Source organism: Heterocephalus glaber, unplaced genomic scaffold (genome assembly GCF_053883595.1).
Source record: "Heterocephalus glaber isolate CG9 unplaced genomic scaffold, H.glaber_assembly_v1.0 deba00001537, whole genome shotgun sequence".
NCBI lineage: Eukaryota > Metazoa > Chordata > Mammalia > Rodentia > Bathyergidae > Heterocephalus > Heterocephalus glaber.
Genome location: NW_028258332.1, coordinates 98,737 through 119,980, shown reverse-complemented (window position 1 = coordinate 119,980; position 21,244 = coordinate 98,737). Strand labels below are relative to the sequence as shown.

General features: G+C 46.6%; 1 protein-coding gene and 1 pseudogene across 1 annotated transcript; one reads left to right on the top strand and one right to left on the bottom strand.

Annotated features, from left to right (window-relative positions):
* Positions 1-155: 155 nt before the first annotated feature.
* Lrrc14b (leucine rich repeat containing 14B) lies at positions 156-3,834 on the bottom strand. Its single transcript, XM_004845099.3, has 2 exons — positions 2,867-3,834; positions 156-1,602 (listed from the first exon to the last, which is right to left on the bottom strand). Exons 1-2 carry the CDS (start codon positions 3,751-3,753, stop codon positions 957-959), a joined length of 1,533 nt encoding a protein of 510 aa, XP_004845156.1. The 5' UTR covers positions 3,754-3,834; the 3' UTR covers positions 156-956.
* Positions 3,835-16,712: 12,878 nt separating this feature from the next.
* On the top strand, positions 16,713-18,590 carry LOC101724632 (BCAS3 microtubule associated cell migration factor pseudogene; annotated as a pseudogene).
* Positions 18,591-21,244: the final 2,654 nt, after the last annotated feature.

The window sequence follows — 21,244 nt, the reverse complement described above, 5'->3', positions numbered from 1 at the left end:
TGGTGGGGCTATGGAGAGGGACTACATGGCAAGCCACATTTCAGATCCTCAGGTCTGGCTCCAAGCTCTTACCTGTCTTGAGAAAATGTTTTATGTTCAGACTCTTAGGCCCTTAAGAAAATATTCTGAACTGCAGTACAAGAAATGCCACGTCTGAGTAAACCACACTTCTGTTTTATTAGCGTTTAACCATCCTAATGCTCAGTTCTTTGACCAAGCAGGTTGTGATGGAAACCAAGTCCAAGTGCGTCTTTCTCTGATGCTGATTGGCGCCTCCTTGAAAGTCGCCAAGTGTCAGCCTGCAGTCTCCCCAGGAGCCGGAGCCCAGGTCTGGTGCTCGGAGAGAGGGCTGCTGGGCAGAGATGGGACAAGAGTCAGCACTCACTCAGTCGGATGCCAGCGAGGGGAGGAAGCCACCCTACTGCAGCCCAGGCCTTGTCTTGTGAGCATTAGTGCAGCAGGCAGGACAGGAGCTGCTGTGCGTGGTACCCGCTGCTGGGCACAGGGGCTGTCCAGCTCACTTTTCATTTTTACTTTTCATGTTTAGTCTTTCTCAGTTAGCTTTCATGGGCTGCTTCTTATTTTATACATAGTCTGCAATAATTTCTCTCATGTCCTCATCCTCACTGGAGTGTAGCAGGTGGACTCTGTCCCCACTGCCATCTGGCCTAGCGCTTGGCCGAGCACTTCACCTTTGCTACTGTGGTGGCCTTTCCTTGGATCCTTGGCTCCAGGATCCTACTGTAGTGACACCCAGGACACCTGCTGTCACATCTAGAAGGCAGGCCTTCCTCTCCTACAGTACCCAACAGGCACACCTACAGTTTTCACTAAGAAGTGTTTTTGGGAGTGAAGTTGCCAGTGACAGATGCATGGCCCAGGCCTCCTATCTGGGACAGATCCCAGGTGCTCCACAGGCTGAAATGCAAGACCCATTCTGGACATGATTTGAGGGCTTATTCAATTTGTTTTAGTACTCTAGAAAAGTTTTCTAAAGCGTTTTTGAAAGCTTGCAGCAAGAAAGCACCAAGCTCATTGCTAGTTTCCTGAATGTCCGGGTCAAAGCTTCCAAAGAGTGGTGTGGAAGCCTGGATGTCCTCCCGGCCTGCCTGCAGCAGCACCAAGCGCAGCTCCTCAGCAATCACACTGTACTTCTGCTGGTCAAATTTGGATATGGCCAGCTCATCCTGGGGGTAGGCCATGCCCTCAGGGTAGCAGTCCTTTGGCACTGGGAACTCAATGCGCTGCAGCTTGGGGAGCTCACAGAGTGCAGCAAAGAGGCTTCTGAGGGCACGGGCAGACAGGGGATTCCCCAGGAACTTGAACTCCTGGAGCTGGCTGCAGGGGCTCAGCCCCAGGGTCATCATGCCCACGTGACTGTCTGAGATGCTGCAGTCCTCCAGCGTCAGTACCCTCAGTGTCTGGGCTGCCTGGCGTAGCAGCCTGAAGAAGGTTGAGGGGTGAGAGTGGACCAGGTTGTGTCCACTGAGGTCCAGCACCTCCAGGTGGGTGGCATGGGCACAATCTGCCAAGAAGGCCATGTCTGCATGGTTCAGGGCACAATTGGCCAGGTCCAGCACTCGCAGTGGGGTCCTGAGGGGGCTGGGGGAAAGGCAGAAAATAGTACAGGTGAGAGGAAGGTCCTAGGTGAGCTGGAGGCCATGGTGGATGAGAACAATCATTGCTTTTATCTCTTAGGGGGGCCGCAAACCATAGCCCATAGTGCACATTCAACCACTGTGGGATTTAATATAGTCTGAGCTGAGAATGACTTTGATATCTTTAAATAGTTAAAAAAAAATCAAAAGAACAATTTGCAACACATGAAAGTTACATAAAATACAAATGTCCATAAATGGTTTTCTTGAAGCACAGCCTGGCTCAGAATTATCTGGGCTGCTGTGCCTGCCACACGGCCACGGGTCCACTTTGTCATAGCACCCAGAATGGCAGATTTGCCAACAAACCCTGCAGGTTCCCTGTGGAAGTGCAGCATGTGGTCATGTCAGGAATGTCTGCTCAAAAGGCTTACTGTTGGGGCAGTGAAAAAATTAGTGAGAAAGCAAATGCCATCTTGCTCTAATAATGATGAAACTCAGTCTTGGAGCTGGGAAGGGGACCCTAGAGACCTGACATGGGCTCCACATCCCTGAATCACTAATTTTGACTTAGTTGGCTTGGCAGCCATTATCAGCAAATGGGCAGCCGGGGAAGGACTGTGGAAGGGCTCGTAAGGATGCACATTCTTGGGCCACCACCCTCGAGGGCCCTGGGCCTGTCCTTGCTCAGTGAGGCAAGATGTCCCCAGGGCTCCCTCTGCTGAGGCTGCCACCCACTGCCTACCCATACCCGGGTCTCCATCCAGCCTGCCTGGCCTGCCTGTAACAGGACAGCACTTCTACACGGAGGCCACTGGACTATGTCCCTCCTATGGCAGAGCTGCGGAAATGGAGACCCATGGCCTCCACCACTTGAGGATCCCATATGCCAAGGAGCCCAGGCCCACAAGGGATTGGCACATCCACCTTCCAGACCTTCAGAGGAGGCTGCAGCTGCTGCTGATAGCTGACTACAACCTGGAGCCAAAGTCTTCCTGCTGAGCTGTGCTCCCACTCCTGTCTGGTCAGGTTTGCTGTTTTAGAATCTGGAACAATAGGAACCACAGGATGCACCATAGTCCCTCTGCCTTGCTAACTTGCTAGTGAGTGAGCTCTCTTTTGCTCACTGGAAACAGTCCTCCATCATCCTTCCTAGTGGTCATAACTGCTGCTCTACCTGCTTTAGCAGCCCCAGGAAGCTGGTGGCCTTGTGAGGAAGCCACTCCTGTACTCGGTCCCTAGTTCCTCCCCTGCAGGGCCTGACTCACCCAAGCAGCGTCCGGATCTTCCCTGTCAGCGAGGAGAAGGCCACACTGAGCTCAGTGAGCTGGGTCATGCGGCTCAGCTCCCAGGCGATGGCGGCAAGGAGGGGGTCCTGGCCCTCAGGGGCTGGGGTGTAGTCAGGGGGAGCATCAAAGGCCTTGGTGGGTAGAGTGAGTGAGGCCAGCCGGGGAAAGCCTACCTGGGCCAGCAGCTGTAGCACGTGACCAGCGTGCAGCCGCACATTGTGCACCACCTCTAGCTTGCGCAGTGCAGCTGGCCCCACCAGGCCCAGCACAAGCAGGAGCTGCCCAGGGCTCAGGCTGTCTGCTCGGAATGAGCGGCATCGCACTTGAAGAGGGGCAGGGCCTCCTGGCTGCAGAGCCTGCACCACTGCCTGGAAGTTTCCGTCAGTTACAAAGAGGTCGGCCAGGACCTCAATGGGGTGCCCGGCCACACAGGGCTGTGCCTGCAGCTCACAGCAGGTAGTGGCCAGCAGCTGGGTGCGGCCCCACCTCCCCAGGACCCTCCCACAGGGACACCGCTGCTCTTGCACATCCCGGATGCCTGTGAGGTCTGCCAGCTGCAGCCGGCAGCTCCTACCCCGCAGCACGTGGTCACCCAGGCCCTGAATGCAGGCCTCCAGGCAGGTCCTGCAGGCCCGGTCACGCAGGTCCTCCGGGTCATCAGTGCTGGGCCCCAGCAGCACGGCCAGCCGGAATTCCTCCAGGGGCCAGGACCCTAGCACAGCTCGGGTCACTTCCGCCTGCTCCAGCAGGTAGCTGGCCTTGAACAGGAGTGGGTAGAGGTCGTAGGCCATACTGTCCAGGCTGTCCTGGGCCAGCAGGGGGTGGGAAACTAGGGCTTCTGCGGCAATGAAGCGGAGCGACCTCATTGTGCCCTGAGCTGAGGCAGTATGCTCTCCCCTCCAGCCGGCCGTGAGACTTGTGCCCTTTATGCCTATTTTTAGCTGCTGCTGCTGGGAGCAGCTTGGCTTTGGGGAGAAAGTGATGAGCTGCCCTTGCAGTCATCTGACTGATATTTTGGTCCTGGGGACGCTGCTTGGCCCTGACCTCAGGGCTGTCTGTCTGGTGTGGTAGCCAGCTGTCAAAAGCAGAGCTGCTGGGCTCCAGTGCTCTGAGGAGGGCTGGGTAAGGGGCCTGAGCTCAGGGTGTTTGTGCACGTGGCTGGAGGCCTGGCCACTGTCTATGTTGATCATCTGGCCTGACTCATCCCAGTCCCAGGGAAAGAGGGTGGCCCTGGCCAGAGCTGTACTAGGGCTAATGGGAGTCACTTTCCACAGTAGCCTTTAGGGCCTGGACTTCTCCCTTTTCCTTATACTGGGCAATCAGGAACATGGGACCAGGATTGAAGGAGGCAGCTCGGATAACTGTCCTGGTTTTTAAAAAAGGCTACACCGGCCCCATGAGGCTACCCCCTTCCTGTAGGAGACATCCCTGCCCAGTACTAGCGGGCTATGAGTGGCACATGCTTTTGCCTTCCCTAACTCGGCTATATTGTTTTATATCAAGCGTCAGACTAAAGCCCTGCATGACTCAAACGGGCATGTCAGCTAGCAGAGTCGGGCAGGTATTGCTCCTTTGCTAATGGCTGTCATTGAGGCCTAAGTCCTGGTCTGTGAAGTGGCAGGGGCCTGCTGAGTTACTTGCAGCTGAGGCCAGCATGACCCCAATTAAAATCCTTCCCCCTGAATTATCGCTTCTCACTGACCTTGTGGGTCATTTGCTAATTGTTCCTGGTCCCAGTGCAGGTTTCTTCTATTCTAGGAAGATAAGCAGTGCTGACTCCTTGATAGGTCTGCCTGGCCCCTCCTGCCAGGTGTTTGGCAGTAATTCACTAGATGCCTTCAGAGCTCCCTAGCTCCCTACTGTTTCTCGGAATTTTATTCAATCGATGTTGGATGTGCTGGGGGGCTTTTGTCTTTTCTGCCATTAGCAGCACTGACCAGGACCCAAGACTCAGCTTCACTGTAAGTCTTGTTTCACCTATTCTTTAACCTTCGCCGGTGCTGTAGTGGCTCACAGGAGGCTGGGACCTACTGCAGGGGTCTCCGGTGATGTTCACTTCCCCTGACCCTTTACATCTTCCCTTTGCCTCTGTCTTTCTTGAAGCTTGGCAGATTGTGGCTTCCTGTGCTGTAGGAGGGAAAGACCAGTTTCTCCATTGTCAGGAGCAATGCTACATAATTTTAGGGAAAAACCATTTGATTAGGCCTAGTTCTTCTGCCTATAGGCCAGCTATGGCATTGCAAAACATAATTCCATTTTGGCCTCCGGTCACAACTGAGACCTCAATGATTCTGTGAGGCTGTGATGCTCCAGGGCAAGATTACACCTGCAGGAGACACCCTGAGAGGAACCAAATCTTCATCTGCATAGTTCCTCATTGTTCTTGGATCCCCGCCCCCCAGTCTTTTGTTACACCTTGTTTATCCCAATGTGAGGTACTGAACTCTCTGCATTTCCCTTGTTACATTTTTTCTCCCCAGTTACTGGGTCTTTGTCTTTGCCGCCCAGAGGAGCACTGATCAGACCCAAAGCTCAGCTTCTTCTCAGTCTCATTTTTCTGCCTTTCCTGTAATTCGGTGTGTACTGCTGTGGCTCGCAGGAGACTAGGACTCACTGCCGAGGTTCTGGTGATGTCCCCTTTCCCTGTTCCCTACACTCCATAGGCTGGAAAGGCAGGCAGAGGACAGTGACTGTAGGTAGATAGTGTACCTGAGGGCTGTGAGCTCTCCATCCTGGCACTGTGGGTGTTGAATGACTGAATCTGTTGCCTCAGTGTCACCATCTTTTGGGCCAGGTAACACACTTGGCTGAAAGTCCAGAAGGCGCAAGCTGTATGGGAGGACAGGGCAGAGGAAGGGAGGGAGGGAGAGGAGGCAGGAGCTTGCAGTAGGGCGTGAGGGGGTGTGCTGCCTGTGGGAGCCCCCAGCCCACGCCTGAGCCCCCTCCTTTCCTGTCCCAGGGTGGCCATTGACAAGAGGGAAGGAATTCTTTTCCTGTGGTGAGGCCCTGGCACTGGCAGGCAGTGGGACTTCACCCTGATGTCACCTAAAAGCATGACCACTCTGGGCCAGCTGTGTGGACTGGGCAGATGCTAGGATCACCCTCCCTCAAGACATGCAGATGATGTCCCCGGACACAAGGCCTGTTTCCAGGGCCAAATAAGACATCAGGAGGATCGGGGAGAAGAAAATCCCTATTTAAAAATAAATCCCCATTTATGTTTTAAAAGTCTTGAACAAGTCAGAACTGAGCAAAGGGAACAACCGACAGCTGACAGCCACTGGTAGGCAATCACATCACTGGCTCAGGGAAGCAGCTCCAGAGTCCTGCTCATGTTGGGGGCTCAGGCCTGTGCAGTCCCTCTGTATTTTTCCTTCTTTGGGCCAGAGGTGGTCCTCTTGGGCCCTGAGGCCAACAGCTCGATGGAACCCAGCTACAGGGTACAGGGGTGATCTGTGCCCCAAGACTCCCTCAGACCTGACTTAAGTACTGCTCTCCTGACAGCACCTGACTTGTTACAAAGAAAGTGAACCTGAGATTTCAGTTATACTCAGAGTAGACCTGCATGGGAGATGCACCCTAGGGGGCCACCCTCCTCCTGGGCACACTGGTCTGGAAGCTCATGTGGCCTCCAGGAGGGCTTACCTGGCTCCAAGGTGCCCTGACCCTCAGGGCTCCCACCAGGGCAGCATAGGGAGTGTGGAGGAGGACAGACATCAGGCTGAACCAGGCAGAGGATATCCTGGGACCATGTCCAGGCCTGGCGACTTCCTCCATGCTTACTGATCACCTCTGCCTGGAGGAACTGTGCCTTGTCCACACTGGCCAGAACCATTGAAGGGACATGTCTGCTATGTCCCACAGGCCTCTCTGGCCCCTCTCCCCATAAGGCCACAGCTGCCTACCTAGCATGTCGTGATTCCCTGCCCAACCTCTTGGACCCTGAACTTGCATGACCAGGCTCAGGACAGGGAAGCAGGGGCCAGAGTGCTGCTGTAAGCTGCATCCTGGCCTGAAGAGGTCAAAGGCTCTTCCTGTAGCCCCAGAGCCAGGGCAGTTTGTGAAGGGCTTCCCATACAGAAAGGTGTTTGGGCTCGAAACACACCATTTTGTTGTCCACTGGAGCTGGGGACATGGTGTATCTGCCTGTGTCTGTGTCTTTCTCAGCATGTCCTTGTGTCCTGTCTGATGTGTACAATGGAAGGTTTTTTTTTTTTTTTTTTGCAATGGAAGTTTTTAGGTGATTTGTGGAAGGGCTCCCGACTCCACAGACACATGGCAAGTTTGAGCTGCTGGCAACATTTTCTTCTGAGTCTCCATGGTAGGTCAAGCAAAGGGTGCGCCTGTCCCTGCAGGAGGTTCTAGGTCTGCATCCTGGGGGAGGTCAGAGCCTTCCATCCTGAAGACCTGTGCACTGGCAGCTTGGCCTTGGTCTGGGAGGCACAAATAACGGTGCTGGACAGTGGTTCGGGGAGCTGTGTCCTTGTGGACAAAGCCCTGGCTGGTCTCTCATGGGCATTGGCACCCAGGGCTGCACATATCACCATGGCTGGCCTAAGTCAGGTGGCAGATGACACTGAGGGCCAGGGAATGTGGCCCAGGTTGGGAGCAAGTGTGCATGGGCTCCTGGTGCCCCCGGAGCTGCTCCTGACAGGCTTCCCTGGCTGACCTTCCAGCGAGCCTCCTGGGAAGATGACTCCCCAGGGCCCAGGCCAAACCTCCCTATTGACCCACCAGAAACAACTACACAGTTCTCTCGCAACACGTTTGTCACAGGGGCTGCTGTCAGGCAGGTGGAGGTGAGGATGCTGGGACTGACTTGGCTGGAAGGTGGATGTCCAGGGGCCCTGTCGTTGCCCTGGAAGCATCTGGAACGAGGTGACAGCAAACCAATCAGGCAGGGATTCAGAGAACATGGAAGAGACCATTAAGCAGACCATTTTCCCTGTCAGCTGCAGCCTTGTGTTGGGCCTGAGAGGTAGGGTTGGTTCTGCCAAGAGACATGACTGCTTGGTGCAGTGCTGCTGGTGATCACGAGAAACCTGGGGACCCGGACCATGGAAAGAGCTGCTCCTCCAGACTTGGCGTCAGCACACCTCCAAAACAGCCTCCCACCAGGTGCTCATGTCATCCTGAGAGGAAAGAGGACTCTTTATGGGGTGGCAGTGGCAGTGGGCTCCTCCCCACTTCACCCTCCCAAGTTGTCTTGCTGCTGCCTTCATGGTGATGCTGGGTGCAACCCCAGCTGGGTCTCAGGTCTCTTGGGCTCCCTCGGTCCTCAGTTGGGATGGGGCAGGGACAGGCTGTCCTCCTGCCCTCTGGGGGTAGAGCTACCCACATTGCCCAGAGGGAGACCCAGGGAAGGCTGGGCCTGTCTGGTGCTATGGACATCCTAGGAAGAGCCAGAGCTCCAGGTGCGGTCCTCCTTCTTCTTCCTAAGGCCTAGCTTAGAAACCTCCTCATTGCAAAAACAACAACAACAAAAAACCTCCTCAGCTGATCACCTCCCATTGTCCACCCAGGACTGTTGGGGTCTAGCCAGAAGGCTGGTGTTCAGGTTAGCCCGGAGTGTGAGGTACTGGCTGGACCAGCCCATCAGCCATAACAGCCTTTGGAGGTGAGGCTGGGGAGGAGGTGAGACTCCCTGATGCTCGGAAGCCCGTCCTGAGGACTGGCCGCCGCAACCTGATTTAGGGAATTGCTTTTGGTTAGCTGGCCTCAGTGGGGCAGGAAGAAGCTGCTGGCAGCACAGTATGACATGTGCCTGTGCAAGCAGAGCCCCTCGCACACCACCACGCAGGACCAGAAACCATCCACCTGGGCCGAGCATCGCTCCTAGGCACCTGACTGCACAATGTCAGGGCCATGACTCTTACAGCTGCTCTTCAGCCCTGACCCCACAGCCCTGAATGATGACACAGTTCAGCAGGACTCATGTTTCTCAGGAAGCTATGGCCCACAGCCCAGGCACAGCACCCATAGCTCTCTAGTTCTGGGAAGAAGTTCTAGAGGTGGAAGGTGTGGAGCTTCTCCAAGTTCCTGAAGATGATGCCACACGATCCTTGTGGGTCCTAGAAGGTCCCCTCTGCATCTCTGGGAAGAAGTTGTCGATGACATATGCCAAGGACCTGATGCCCTTCTTCTCTGTGGAGATCACCTCCACCATCAGATGGCTGCAGAGAAAGAGCTGGGTGGCATTGGGACCCCTATAGTCCCAGGCTTTATTCCATGTCACAAGATACTTTATTAAAACAAAAATAAGCTGGGCATGGTGGTGCATGCCTGTAATCCCAGAACTCTGGGAAACTGAGGCAGAAGGACCACAAGCTCATGCCTAGCCTGGGCAGTTTGGTGACTGAATGCAACCCTCTCTCAAAATAAAAATAAACAATAAAAAAAGGGCCAGGGATGTAGCTCAGTAAAGGCCCTGAGTTCAATACCCATTACTGCAATTAAAAAAAAAAAAAAAGAAAGGCTGAGAATTCAGAGGAATAAGCACACACATGCACAATAAACAGAAATCTTCCCAATTTTTCTGTCTCCAGCAATGACTTTCAAGTGAATCCCATACTGTCCCTTATCCATTGCTTGGAGTTACTCCCCTTTGATGTACAGTAGCATTGTGAGAAATGTCATTTATCATATGAAGCATTTCTTTTTTTTTTTTGTCCCAGGGATGGAACTTGGGTCCTTGTGCTTGTGGAGGAGGTGGTGGAACCACTGAGCTAAATCCCTGGCACATGAAGCATTTCTATGTCATTGATCATGGCCTTTGGAAACTTAAAGGGGCTGCTTCAGGCTCCTTGGTCTGGATGGGCCACTCTAGTGTGCCACTCCACCTGCACACTTCCTGTGGCAAGGCCTCTACAGAGAAGGCTGTGGTGGAAATGTATGTGAGGAAGTGGATTTTGATCCTATTTACTGCCAACCTAGCCATTATTTCCAAAGAATTAGCTAAGTTATAACTTCAACCCAAGAGGTCAAGCTAGAACTGGCAGCTGGAGGGGATCTGAGGCTGAGAGAACAACTGATCATGGCCCAGGACAGCCAGAGGTGGACTGCACAGGGGGCGGCCCTGGAAAGATGGCCATCCATGGAGCCTGGCGTCCCCCTAGACAGGGTTTTCCTGCCTCAACATGGGTTATGGGGAAGGGCTGCAGACCAGAGGTGGTGGGGCCTATATGAGACCCTGCAGTATGTCCTCCTAGTAGGTCCAGCACAGAGTGGGCTCCATCTCCACAGTGCTGGGCATAGTTCACCAGGGCTGCCAGAGAGAAGGTGAGGGTGGGCTGGATGGAGCTGAGTATGCAGTCAGCAAGGGAGTCCCTCTCCTGCAAAACAGCTATGCTGGGGTCACATAACCCACAAGGAGCTTCCCAAGTTGAGGGTTTTTTGTCTGTTTGTTTTCTTGTCAAAACACATGCTAAGGATCCAAAAACAGCTGTTTGCTGTTCATAAAGACAGGGTGCTCAGAGTGTGGCTTTTCTGGGTATGGACCCACTCGGTCAGTCTTGGCGGCCCCCAAGACAGGCTGCATCCTTACAGAGACTCCTGGTGGGGAAGCCTTTTGTCCCCTGAGGAAAACCTCCAGAAGGACCTCAATTGCCATCAGTTCCCCTGGGACCATACTACCCAGGGATGGTCACTGGGGCCCAGGAGAGGAGATGAGTTGACGTCAGGTCAGATAGGCTGCCGCCACTCACCTTGGGCTCATTTTCCTGCCCCCAAACTGCCTCCTTTCCTCCCCTCTCCAGTGCAGAGGGTACCTCTGGAGCTCACTGGGTCTGTGCTTTTTCCTGCAATGCAGCATCAATCAAGGTACTGCCTATACTCCTGTCTCATGGATGAAGGGAAGCCATCCTCCATCTCACATCTCACTCAGTCTTCCTATACAGCGCAATCCTAGTGATACCAAAGGGGATAGGCAGACTTTTTCTGCCATTATTTGTGTTTACTTGTTTTCAAATTGGAAAAACATTAAAAGCAACTAATGATGCAAAGTACACCTGTGGTCACAAATGCCAGAGTAAGTTCCCTTTGGTGAGCTGGAGAACTTTTTCCTTTTAAGGCATGGCAATTCAAACATTACAGTTTTATACGTGTGATTGTCCTTGAAGAGATAATGCTACCTGCATGGCCAGAGCACAGCAGCAGGACTCCTGCTGAGTGGCCTGCACCCACAGCTCAAGGCAGGGGGACGTTGAGCAGCCTGTGCCTCAGCCAAGTGTCTCAAACTTCAAAAACACACATCATGAAAGTGGTCCAGGGGCTGTGTCAAAGTGAGTGAATGGTTTTCTTGATAGAAATAATGACCAGGAATCATGGGTTGAGGGGGCTGGTGAAAAGCCCCCTCATCCTTCTGTCCCCAAATCCCAAAATTGCTTGGCAACCCTGTTAGTGAAACTTCTGCTGAGACTCAGAATGCCTCTCTCCCCACTGCTCCTTTGGTCCCTCCTGCAGAGGAAACACACTCTAGATGGCTCACATTTGCAGCAAAAATCAAGCATTCACATTCTACCTAGAGTTTCTCTTTCAATAAGATAAAAGCTGAGCCCTGACCAAGTCAGATTTATCCCAGGGATGCAAGGATGGTTCAACATGCGTAAATCAATAAATGTAATACACTAATACACTATATTAACAGAGCCAAGGACAAAAAGCATATGATCATCTCAATAGACGCAGAAAAAGCATTTGACAAAATCCAACACCCATTCATGATAAAAACCCTACAGAAAATTGGAATAAAAGGTCCTTATCTCAACCTGATTAAGGTTATCTATGAAAAACCAACAGCCAACATCATACTAAATGGTCAAAAACTGAAAACTTTCATTCCAAAATCAGGAACAAGACAAGGATGCCCACTATTGCAACTCTTGTTCAATATATTTCTGGAAACATTAGCCACACCAATTAGAAAAGAGAAAGAAATAAAAGGAATAAAGATAGGAAAGGAAGAAGTTAAACTCATTATTTGCTGACGATATGATACTTTACATAGAAGACCCAAAGAACTCTACCAAAAGACTTCTAGACTTAATCGACAGATTCTGTAGAGTAGCTGGATACAAGGTCAACACCCAAAAAAACAATAGCCTTCTTTTTTTTGGTACCAGGGATCCAACTCGGGACCTTGTGCTTGCAAGGCAGGCAGTGGAACCACTGAGCTAAATCCCCGGCCCCAATAGCCTTCTTATACACAAATAACAGACTCACTGAGAGAGAAGTTAGGGAAACAATTCCTTTTACAGTAGTATCCCTGAAAATGAAATACCTAGGAATCAATCTAACAAAGGAAGCAAAAGACCTCTACACTGAAAACTACGGCATTCTGAAAAAGGAGATCAAGGAGTATATAAGAAAATGGAAAGACATCCCTTGTTCCTGGGTAGAAGAACCAATGTGGCGAAAATGGCTATACTTCCAAAATTACTATATAGATTTAATGCAATGCTGACTGAAATTCCAACAATATACTTCACAGAACTAGAGAAAACAATCCAAAAATTCATTTGGAACCAGAAGAGACCTAGATAAGCAAAAGCAATTCTAGGCAACAGAGACATGGCTGGGGGTGTCACAATCCCCAACTTGAAACTATATTACAAAGCTACTGTGATAAAAACAGCATGGTACTGGCAAAGAAACAGACCTGAGGATCAATGGAATAGATTAGAAGATGCAGAAACAACTCCAGACACACTCAGCCACCTCATTTTTGACAAAGGAGCCAACCACTCTCATTGGAGGAAAGATAGCCTATTTAATAAATGATGTTGGAAAAACTGGATTTCAACATGCCAAAGATTAAAACTAGACCCATACCTATCACCATGCAGTAAACTAAGATTGAAGTGGATTAAAGATCTAAATATTAAAACAGAAACACTAAACTTGCTGGAAGATGAGTTAGGTAGACTCTCTTGAAGACATTGACATAGGAAAAGACTTTATGAACAAAACCTCAGTAGCATGGGAAGTAGCACAGAGAATCAACAACTTCGATCTCATTTTATTAAAAAGCTTCTGCACTGCAAGAGAAACCACCAACAGACCTAACAGACAACCTACAGTATGGGAGAAAATTTTTAGCAGCTGTACCTCAGACAAAGGTCTACTATATAGAATATATAAAGAATTGAAAAAAATCAGACCCCCCCCAAATTCAAAGACCCAATTCAAAAATGGGCATCTGAAATGAACAGACATTTCTCAGACAAAGAAGTAAAAGCAGCAAATAAACATATGAAAAAATGTTTAACATCACTGGTCATTCGAGAGATGCAGATGAAAACAACACTGAGATTCCACCTCACCCCACAAAGAATGGCTGCTATCAAGAAATCAGCCAATAACAAATGCTGGCGGGGCTGTGGGGAGAAAGGAACCCTGCTCCATTGTTGGTGGGAGTGCAGACTGGTGCAACCACTGTGGAAATCAGTATGGAGACACCTCAAAGAACTAGGACTGGAGGTCCCATTGGACCTAGATATTCCTCTGCTGGGTATCTTCCCAAAAGAATTAAAAGAATCATACCACAGCACAGTTTGTAATACTAAAGCTTGGAAACAGTCCAAGTGCCCATCAACTGGAAACTAGATAAAGAAGATGTGGTTTTTTGTTTTTTTTTTTAAAATAAAATGGAGTACTACTCAGCCATAAAGAACAAGAAACTAGGGCCAGGGATTTAGCTCAGTGGTTCCGGCACTGGCCTCACAAGGGCAAGGTCCCGAGCTCGAGTCCCAGTACCAAAACAAAAAAGAAGAATGAGAAACTAGAAACATTTATAGCTAAATGGATGTGTATTGAGGACATACTCAAGTGAAATAAATAGGACACACATGTGTAAATACTGACTAGTTTCTCTGATGTGAGAAACTGAAAGTATAAATAAGGATTAAAATGATTAAAATGAATAATTGATAATTTGAAATAGGAAGAAAAGGTCCAAGTGGGAAGGGGAAGTGGGAGGGGAAGGGGAAAGGAAAGAAGGGAAAGGAAAAATTATGAGAAAAGGAAAAAATGGAAACAAAGTCTTTGTAAATAGGGAAGGGTGGAGGGGGTGAAGGGGGGGCAGGGGAATGCGGAAAAAATGAGAACCAAGATACATCATGCACAGGTACAAGCACCCAATGATAAATGTAAAAGTATTGTATTCCTAAAATGTACCAATAAAAGAATTTAAGCAAAAAACAAACAAAAAAAGATAAAAGCTGAGATTTCCAGGAAGATGGCAGAACAGTAAGCAGCAATAAATCAGCCTCTCCAAGATTTGGAATCCAGACAGTAGAAAACAAAAACTTCGGGCAGAAAAGGAGGGAGATGGATCCTCGGGACCCAGAAAATTTCTGAAGGGAAAACTGGAGCCTACAGGGAAGTCAGACCACAGTACCGAAAAAGTAAGGCACAAATCTGTACTTTCTCCCCAGCTCCTGGCTTGTGAGAGAAAGGAAGATTAATCTACAGGGACACAGTGAAAGTGGGTGTCGCCAAAGGTCTTCAGGGAGAGGCACACCAGTGGAATAGAGCAGTGGATGCCACACACTACAACAGCTGGTGAGTTGTCAAAAGCAAATCTACATAATTTTGGGGAAAATCATTTCACATTTAAAATTATGATTAGGCCTAGTTTTCTTGCCTACAGGGCAGCTACAGCATGTGGAGACAATTCCATTTTCTTCTCCAGTCAGAGCTAAACCCTCAATGGTCCTGTGATACTGTGATGCTCCAGGGCAGGATTACACCAGCTGAAGACATCCTGGGGAGGAACAAAATCTCCATCGGCATAGTTCCTCATTGTTCTAGGAGTTTTGCTGCAGCTACCCACGAGTCATCTTTTACATTTGGTACTCCAGGTACTGGAGTCCTGCCCTCTGAGCCACATGTTACATTTGTTTCTGGGGGCTTGGGTCTTTGCTGCCCAGAGCAGCACTGATCAAGCCCAAAGCTCAACTTCTTCTCTAAGTCTCATTTTTCTATCTTTTCTAATTAATTAATTCATCTTGTGCTGTCATGGTTTACAGGAGACTAGGATTTACTGCAGATGTTCTAATAATGTTCCTTACAGTGAGTGACTTCAGTCTTAGCATTCTCCATGTCCCCTGGAAAGAGTGTTTGGTTGGGTGCCATTTTAGGGAGGGGCCAACTGGACCTGGGACTCCGAGCAGCCGTGGGTTGGCTTCACCTCAGGGCTCCCAGGGTTAAACCACCACAGTGACTGGGTGAGGGACAACTGCAGTAGACATCCATGGTCAGGGACCCATGTTCAGGCCGGCAAGAAAACTCAGAGTGTTGTAAGCTAAATGACTTGGGCCTCTTTCCCTCAGCCAGAGGTGAGGTTCAGACGGAATCATTGTGGATTTGAAAGTCCCAAACCGGCACAGCACCCTGATCCTATTCCCAGCTTAATGGGATTATCCAGCATGGATTTGGGATCTGACTGCCTTGTCTACCAGCAAGAGCAGAGTCGTGCCTTAAATTGGACACTGCCACAAAACTGCAGACTCTAGAAAATAACCACGGGCTTGAAATCACAGAGAAATTTCTCTTCTTTTTCTTTGTCATTGGTCTTTTTAAAAATTTTAGTTTGTTTAGTTTTTTTGCAGAATGTTTTTTTTTCGTACCAGGGATTGAATTTAGGACCTTGCACTTTTGAGGCAGGCAGTGGAACCACTGAGCTAAATTCCCAGCCCATTGTTTAGTTTTTTTAATTGCTTGTTTTTGTTTCTTTGTGAGTGTGAATATTGTTTTTAGGATTTTTTATTTTGTTCTTATTTTCATTTTCTCCTTTCCTTCCCTCCCATCTTCTTCACTAGCTTCCTGGGGCTTAGGTAATTTTCATTTTTCCTTCAGTCTTACTTCTAATCTTTTTCTTCTTTCATTCTTCTATTTTTTTCTTCTCTCTTTTAAATTTTCTCCCCTTAGGGTAAAATTGTTTTATTCAATGATTATGTACTGTATATAATTTTATGATTTGTCTTAGATTTTGTTTTTTGGTTTTTTTTGTACTGGAGATTGAACTGAGGACCTTGCACTTGCAAGGCAATGGTGCTACTGAGCTCAATCTCCTGCCCTTAGATTTTGTTAGATAACTATAAATCTTGTACCTAGGGTTAAAGATGGCAAATTATTAGTCGTCAGAGTTTGTCATTTTCCAGTCTGTATTTGAAACTGTTGTTAGTACTGATTGTACTACTTTAGCCAAAGTGACATAGTAGTTGTGATCAATTGATCTTAATTGAATGCCATAACCTAGATTGTCTGGGGTTATAAACAATACTGTAGCCTGATACCAAAGAACTTTGTGCTAGGCCAAACAGGCTGCAACCTTTCATTACTAAAAAACAGAGGAGGCAGGATCCTGGGAAAGACTCAAAGGCCAAAAGCCATCTATATCTAGAAGGCACTTCCTTAAGAGGTCTTGATATTAATAATAAATCTGCCTACTATAGGCAATGTACAGGCCTCAAAGCAGAAAAAAAAATCACCAAAAACAAAACAAAGAAGGAAAAAGAGAGAAAACATGGAAGCAAAATGCAACCCAACACCCCCAACTCACTCAAGGCAAATCCACGAGGCATTGAGGTGGAAGAAAAGAAAAGCTACACAGCCGAACTTTCTGAAATAGCAGTAGTAGAAATAACAAAACAAATGAATAACTCTCTTGATGAAACCAAAACAGAAATAATTACACAGATAGTTAGAGATGCTGACCATAATTAAGTGAAACTAGAGTAGATACAGATTAAAAAAAATAAAGGAGCTTAGGAAATACAGGGAAACCATGAATGCCCAACATATGATAGAATTGGATGGACTCCAAACACTGAGCCTTGAGCTGGAGAACAGTGTTTACCAGCACACCAGCCAGTTTTATGAGTGAAGCTATGGCTACGGATTCTCCTGTAAGACCCAGTAGATGTACTGGTGGAGTTGTGGTTCGCCCTCAGGATGTCACAGAGCAGTCCTACATGGAAAGTGTTGTGACTTTTCTGCAGGATATTGTGCCACAGGCTTACAGTGGATCACCTCTAACTGAAGAAAAGGAGAAAATTGTTTGGGTCAGATTTTAAAATGCAGATTTAAATGATACATCAAGAAATCTGGAATTTCATGAAATACATAGGACTGGGACTGAATCACCATTGTCGGTTATGATTTGCTACAGTGATGGAATGCAGGTCTGGAGCATCCCTATTAGTGGAGAAGCTCAGGAGCTCTTCTCTGTTTGACATGGCCCAATTTGAGCTGCTAGAATCTTACCTATTCCACAGTTTGGCACTCAAAAGTGTGATAACTTTGCTGAAAAAAGACCCCTACTTGGAGTTTGTAAGAGCACTGGATCTTCAAGCACAAGCCCATCTTACTGCCGTGTGGATCTATATTCACTTCATACTGGGGAGATGGTCAAGTCCATTCAGCTTAAAAGACCTATTTATGATCTTCACTGCAACAAGTGGATTCTTGTACTGTTACAGGAGAAAATTGCTGCCTTTGATAGCTGTACTTTTGCAAGAAAATTTTTTGTTACAAGTTGTTATCCTTGTCCTGGGCCAAACATGAGTGCTATTGCTCTGGGGTGCCATTGGCTTGCTTATGCAGACAATAAGCTGATTCGATGTCATCAGTCCCGTGGTGGAGCCTGTGGAGACAGCATTCAGTCCGACACTGCCACAGTCATTAGTGCTGCTAAAACATTGAAAAGTGGCCTGACAATGGTTGGGGCAGGCACGGTGCCCTCAGGTGTGCCAGGAGATGCTGTTACTGTCCATAGTAACTCCTGGCGGAGTACTCTGGTCCCAGGCATCATCACAATTATTGACACTGAAACAGTTGGATTAGGCCAGGTGATTGTGAGCAAAGACTCTGATGGTGATGGCATTGTGGCTCACTTCCCTGCCCATGAGAAACTAGTGTGCTGCATGGCTTTTAATACAAGTGGAATGCTGTTAGTCACAACAGATACCCTTGGCCATGACTTTCATGTCTGACCCAGACTTGGTCCTCATCACAAAGTGCTATCCACCATCTGTACACTCTTCACAGGGGTGAAACTGAAGCCAAAAGCTGTTTTTGATGTATTTACCGTACGCCACCTTATGTCTGTCACTCTAGGTGATAGCCTGTTGACCCCATCCTATTTATTGGATTGTCCATCCTTTCTCAACAGTCTAAAGTACTGTTTCTCTTCAATTTCCACCAAAGCAAATGACTGTAATAAAATGAAACATCTTAAATACTGTATATAGAAATCAGTGAGTTCAAAATGATACATAACAAAAAAATTGGGTAGTTTGTTATTATTGTGAATATTGATAAAGTATCTACCATTTATCCTGCCTTTCTTCTATCAAGTTAATAATAAAACCAGATGGTTAATGAGAGAACATTTTCTGTTGAATTACAACATAATAAAATAACTATTAGAAAATAATTGTTTTCAATTATGGACCTACTCAATAATCATCTGTGTTGGGTTTTAGCTGACGAATCTTAGCCTTACTCAAGTGGAACAATCATGTATTGTGTGCTCACCAACATGATGTAATAGGGCATGTACATCATCAATGAATTACTCTTGCCCAGCACTTTAAATTCAACCTATATCTAATTCAGCTTCTAAGTATAATTAGCACTCTACAGAAAATACATCAATGTGTGCCAAATTAAACAACATCATCAGAATGCAGATAGCCAGTTCTAAAATGTAGGAAGTTCTATAGTATATAAATGTGATCTAGGTGGTGGCTCACACCCATAATTCCAGCACTTGGGAGGCTGAGGCAGGAGGATTGCCACAAGTTCAAGGCCAGTCTGGGCTACATGTAAGTTCAAGACCAGCCTGAACTACATAGCAAGACCTTGTCTCAACCATCAACCCCCAAAAGTGACCTAGTTTCTTTAACAAGTAATTGTAATGGGAAAATAAAAGTTGGTTTGTAGTGGAGGAAGGGCATAGTGTAGACTTCATTTGCATCCTTTCTCACACAAACCCAGATTAAAAAGATATTTTTCATATAAATGGTTATGTATTTATTTTGTAATGGGGATTAAACCCAGGTCCCTGAGCTACATTCCCAACCCTTTTGTTTTTATTATTATTTTTATTTTGAGGCAGCTTTTTGCTACCTTTCTCAGGATGGACTTGAAGTTCATCCTCATGCCTCAGCTTCCCACAGTGCTGAGATTTTTTTTTTGCTTATTAAATGATTAAAGAATTTAAAGTCTTTATCTTTTAGTGAAACAGTATTGTAAGTGACACAAAGATAATCTGGAATTTAAAGTAAAATAACCTAGCAGTAGAGGAGGTATGATGAGGTAATGTAACAATTGACACAAGAAAAAGGAAGGATGGTCCTGTTGATTACAAGAGATATGTGAAACACATCATGTGAATGGAATTTGTGAACTTTGTACCCTAAGTTAAACAGAAAATGAAGAGACATTTTTGAGATACTTGGAAAACATGACCCAGGATCTGGGACTCACATGATACTTATTAAGTATTATTGACCTGCTGGGTGTGTAATTATATTGTAGTTTTGTTGTTTTTAAAAAATCTTTATATGTTAGGCATATAACCTAAAGTATTAACAGGTCAAATCATATGATATTTTTAATTCATGTTAAAATTTTCCATCGAAAAGTGACATAAATTCATAAGATTTGCAATGTGTTGATAATTATTGAAGATTGGTGATGTCCATATAATGTGGTACATTGTACTATTCTGTAGATGTTTTGAAATGTCTCTAAAAGAATGTAAAAATAGAACTGGATGCCATAAAACAGATTCAAACAGATATACAAGAGATTAAAAATTCTGTTGAAAGTATATACAGCAAAATCAACCATACTGAAGATAGAATATCAGATCTATAAGACAAGGTTGCAGTTGGCAACCATCAAATGAAAGACTTCTTAAAAATAGTAAGAGACCATGAAAAATCAATCCAACAGCCACTAGATGATGTAAAGAAGAATAATATAAAATTAATTGGAATAAAAAATCAAAAGATAGCAAAAAGGACACCAGAAACTTGTTCATAGAAGTAATAGCAGAAAACTAACAAGCATGGAAAAAGAATGTGACATACAGAAAATGAGGCATAAAGAACTCCTAATAGCCATGATAAGAAAAAAACTACACCAAGGTATATAATAGTCAAGATTCCAGAAATTCCACATAAAAACAGAATACTACATACTGTTGGAGAAAAGAAACAAATCACCTATAAAGTAAAGCACATCAGAATCACAGCACAAACACAAACACGAGCACAACACAAACCCCTAAGTCAAGGATAGCTTGGAGCAAAGCATTTCAAGCCCTAAAACAAAACAACCTCCAACCCAGATTAATGTACCCCACAAAACTATCTTTCAAAATTGATGGAAAAATAAGATACTTCCACGATAAAGAACACCTGAAGAAATTCATGACCACCAAACCAGCACTACAAAAAGTTCTGAAAGATATTCTAGAAAAAGACAATGAAAACAATTTCAAGAGTCCCAATATAATGAATCCACCAGGCAAGACAAGCAATTAAACAGAGGAGAAAGAAAGGGAACCAACAAAAGGAAAATATAATGACAAGGATAAGTCAATACATATCAGTGACAATAATCAATGTGCATGGTCTCAGCTCACCAATCAAAAGAAACAGATTGGCAGAAGGGACCAAGAAACAAGGTCCAACAGTACACTGCATACCAGAAACACATTTAACACAAAAAGAAATCCATGGACTGAAAGTCAAAGGATGAAAAACAATATTCCATAGGGGCTGGGGATTTAGCTCAGTGGTTCCACTGCCTGCCCTGCAAGTGCAAGGACCCGAGTTCAATCCCTGGTACCAAAAAAACACAAAAAAACAAAAAACAAAAAAACAAAACAATACTCCATGCAACAGGAACCTGGAAAAAAGCAAGGGTAGCTATTCTATTTGCAGACAAATGGATTTCAAGCCAAGATTGATCAGAAGAGACAAAGAAGTCACTACATACTTGTTAAGGGAACAATCTAAGAGGAAGAAATAACAATCATAAATATATATACATCAAATACAAGCACATACCACTATATAAAATAAATATTAATAAACATGAAATATCAAATAAGCAACATAGTTGCAGAAAAAGAGACCAAGAGGAGGTATTTGATTGAGTCATCAGATGAAAAAACAGCCTGCCCAGAGCTCTATGAATTGAAACAGTATATGAAATCACTTAGGTTTTAAGAACTGAGGGAGGTACCTTTTGGTAGGTCAGAATTTTACAGCAACTAGCAAACGAGGAATCCTGATAGGCCCAGGTTTTTTACCAATAGTCCTGAGGATACCCAGGTGAAAA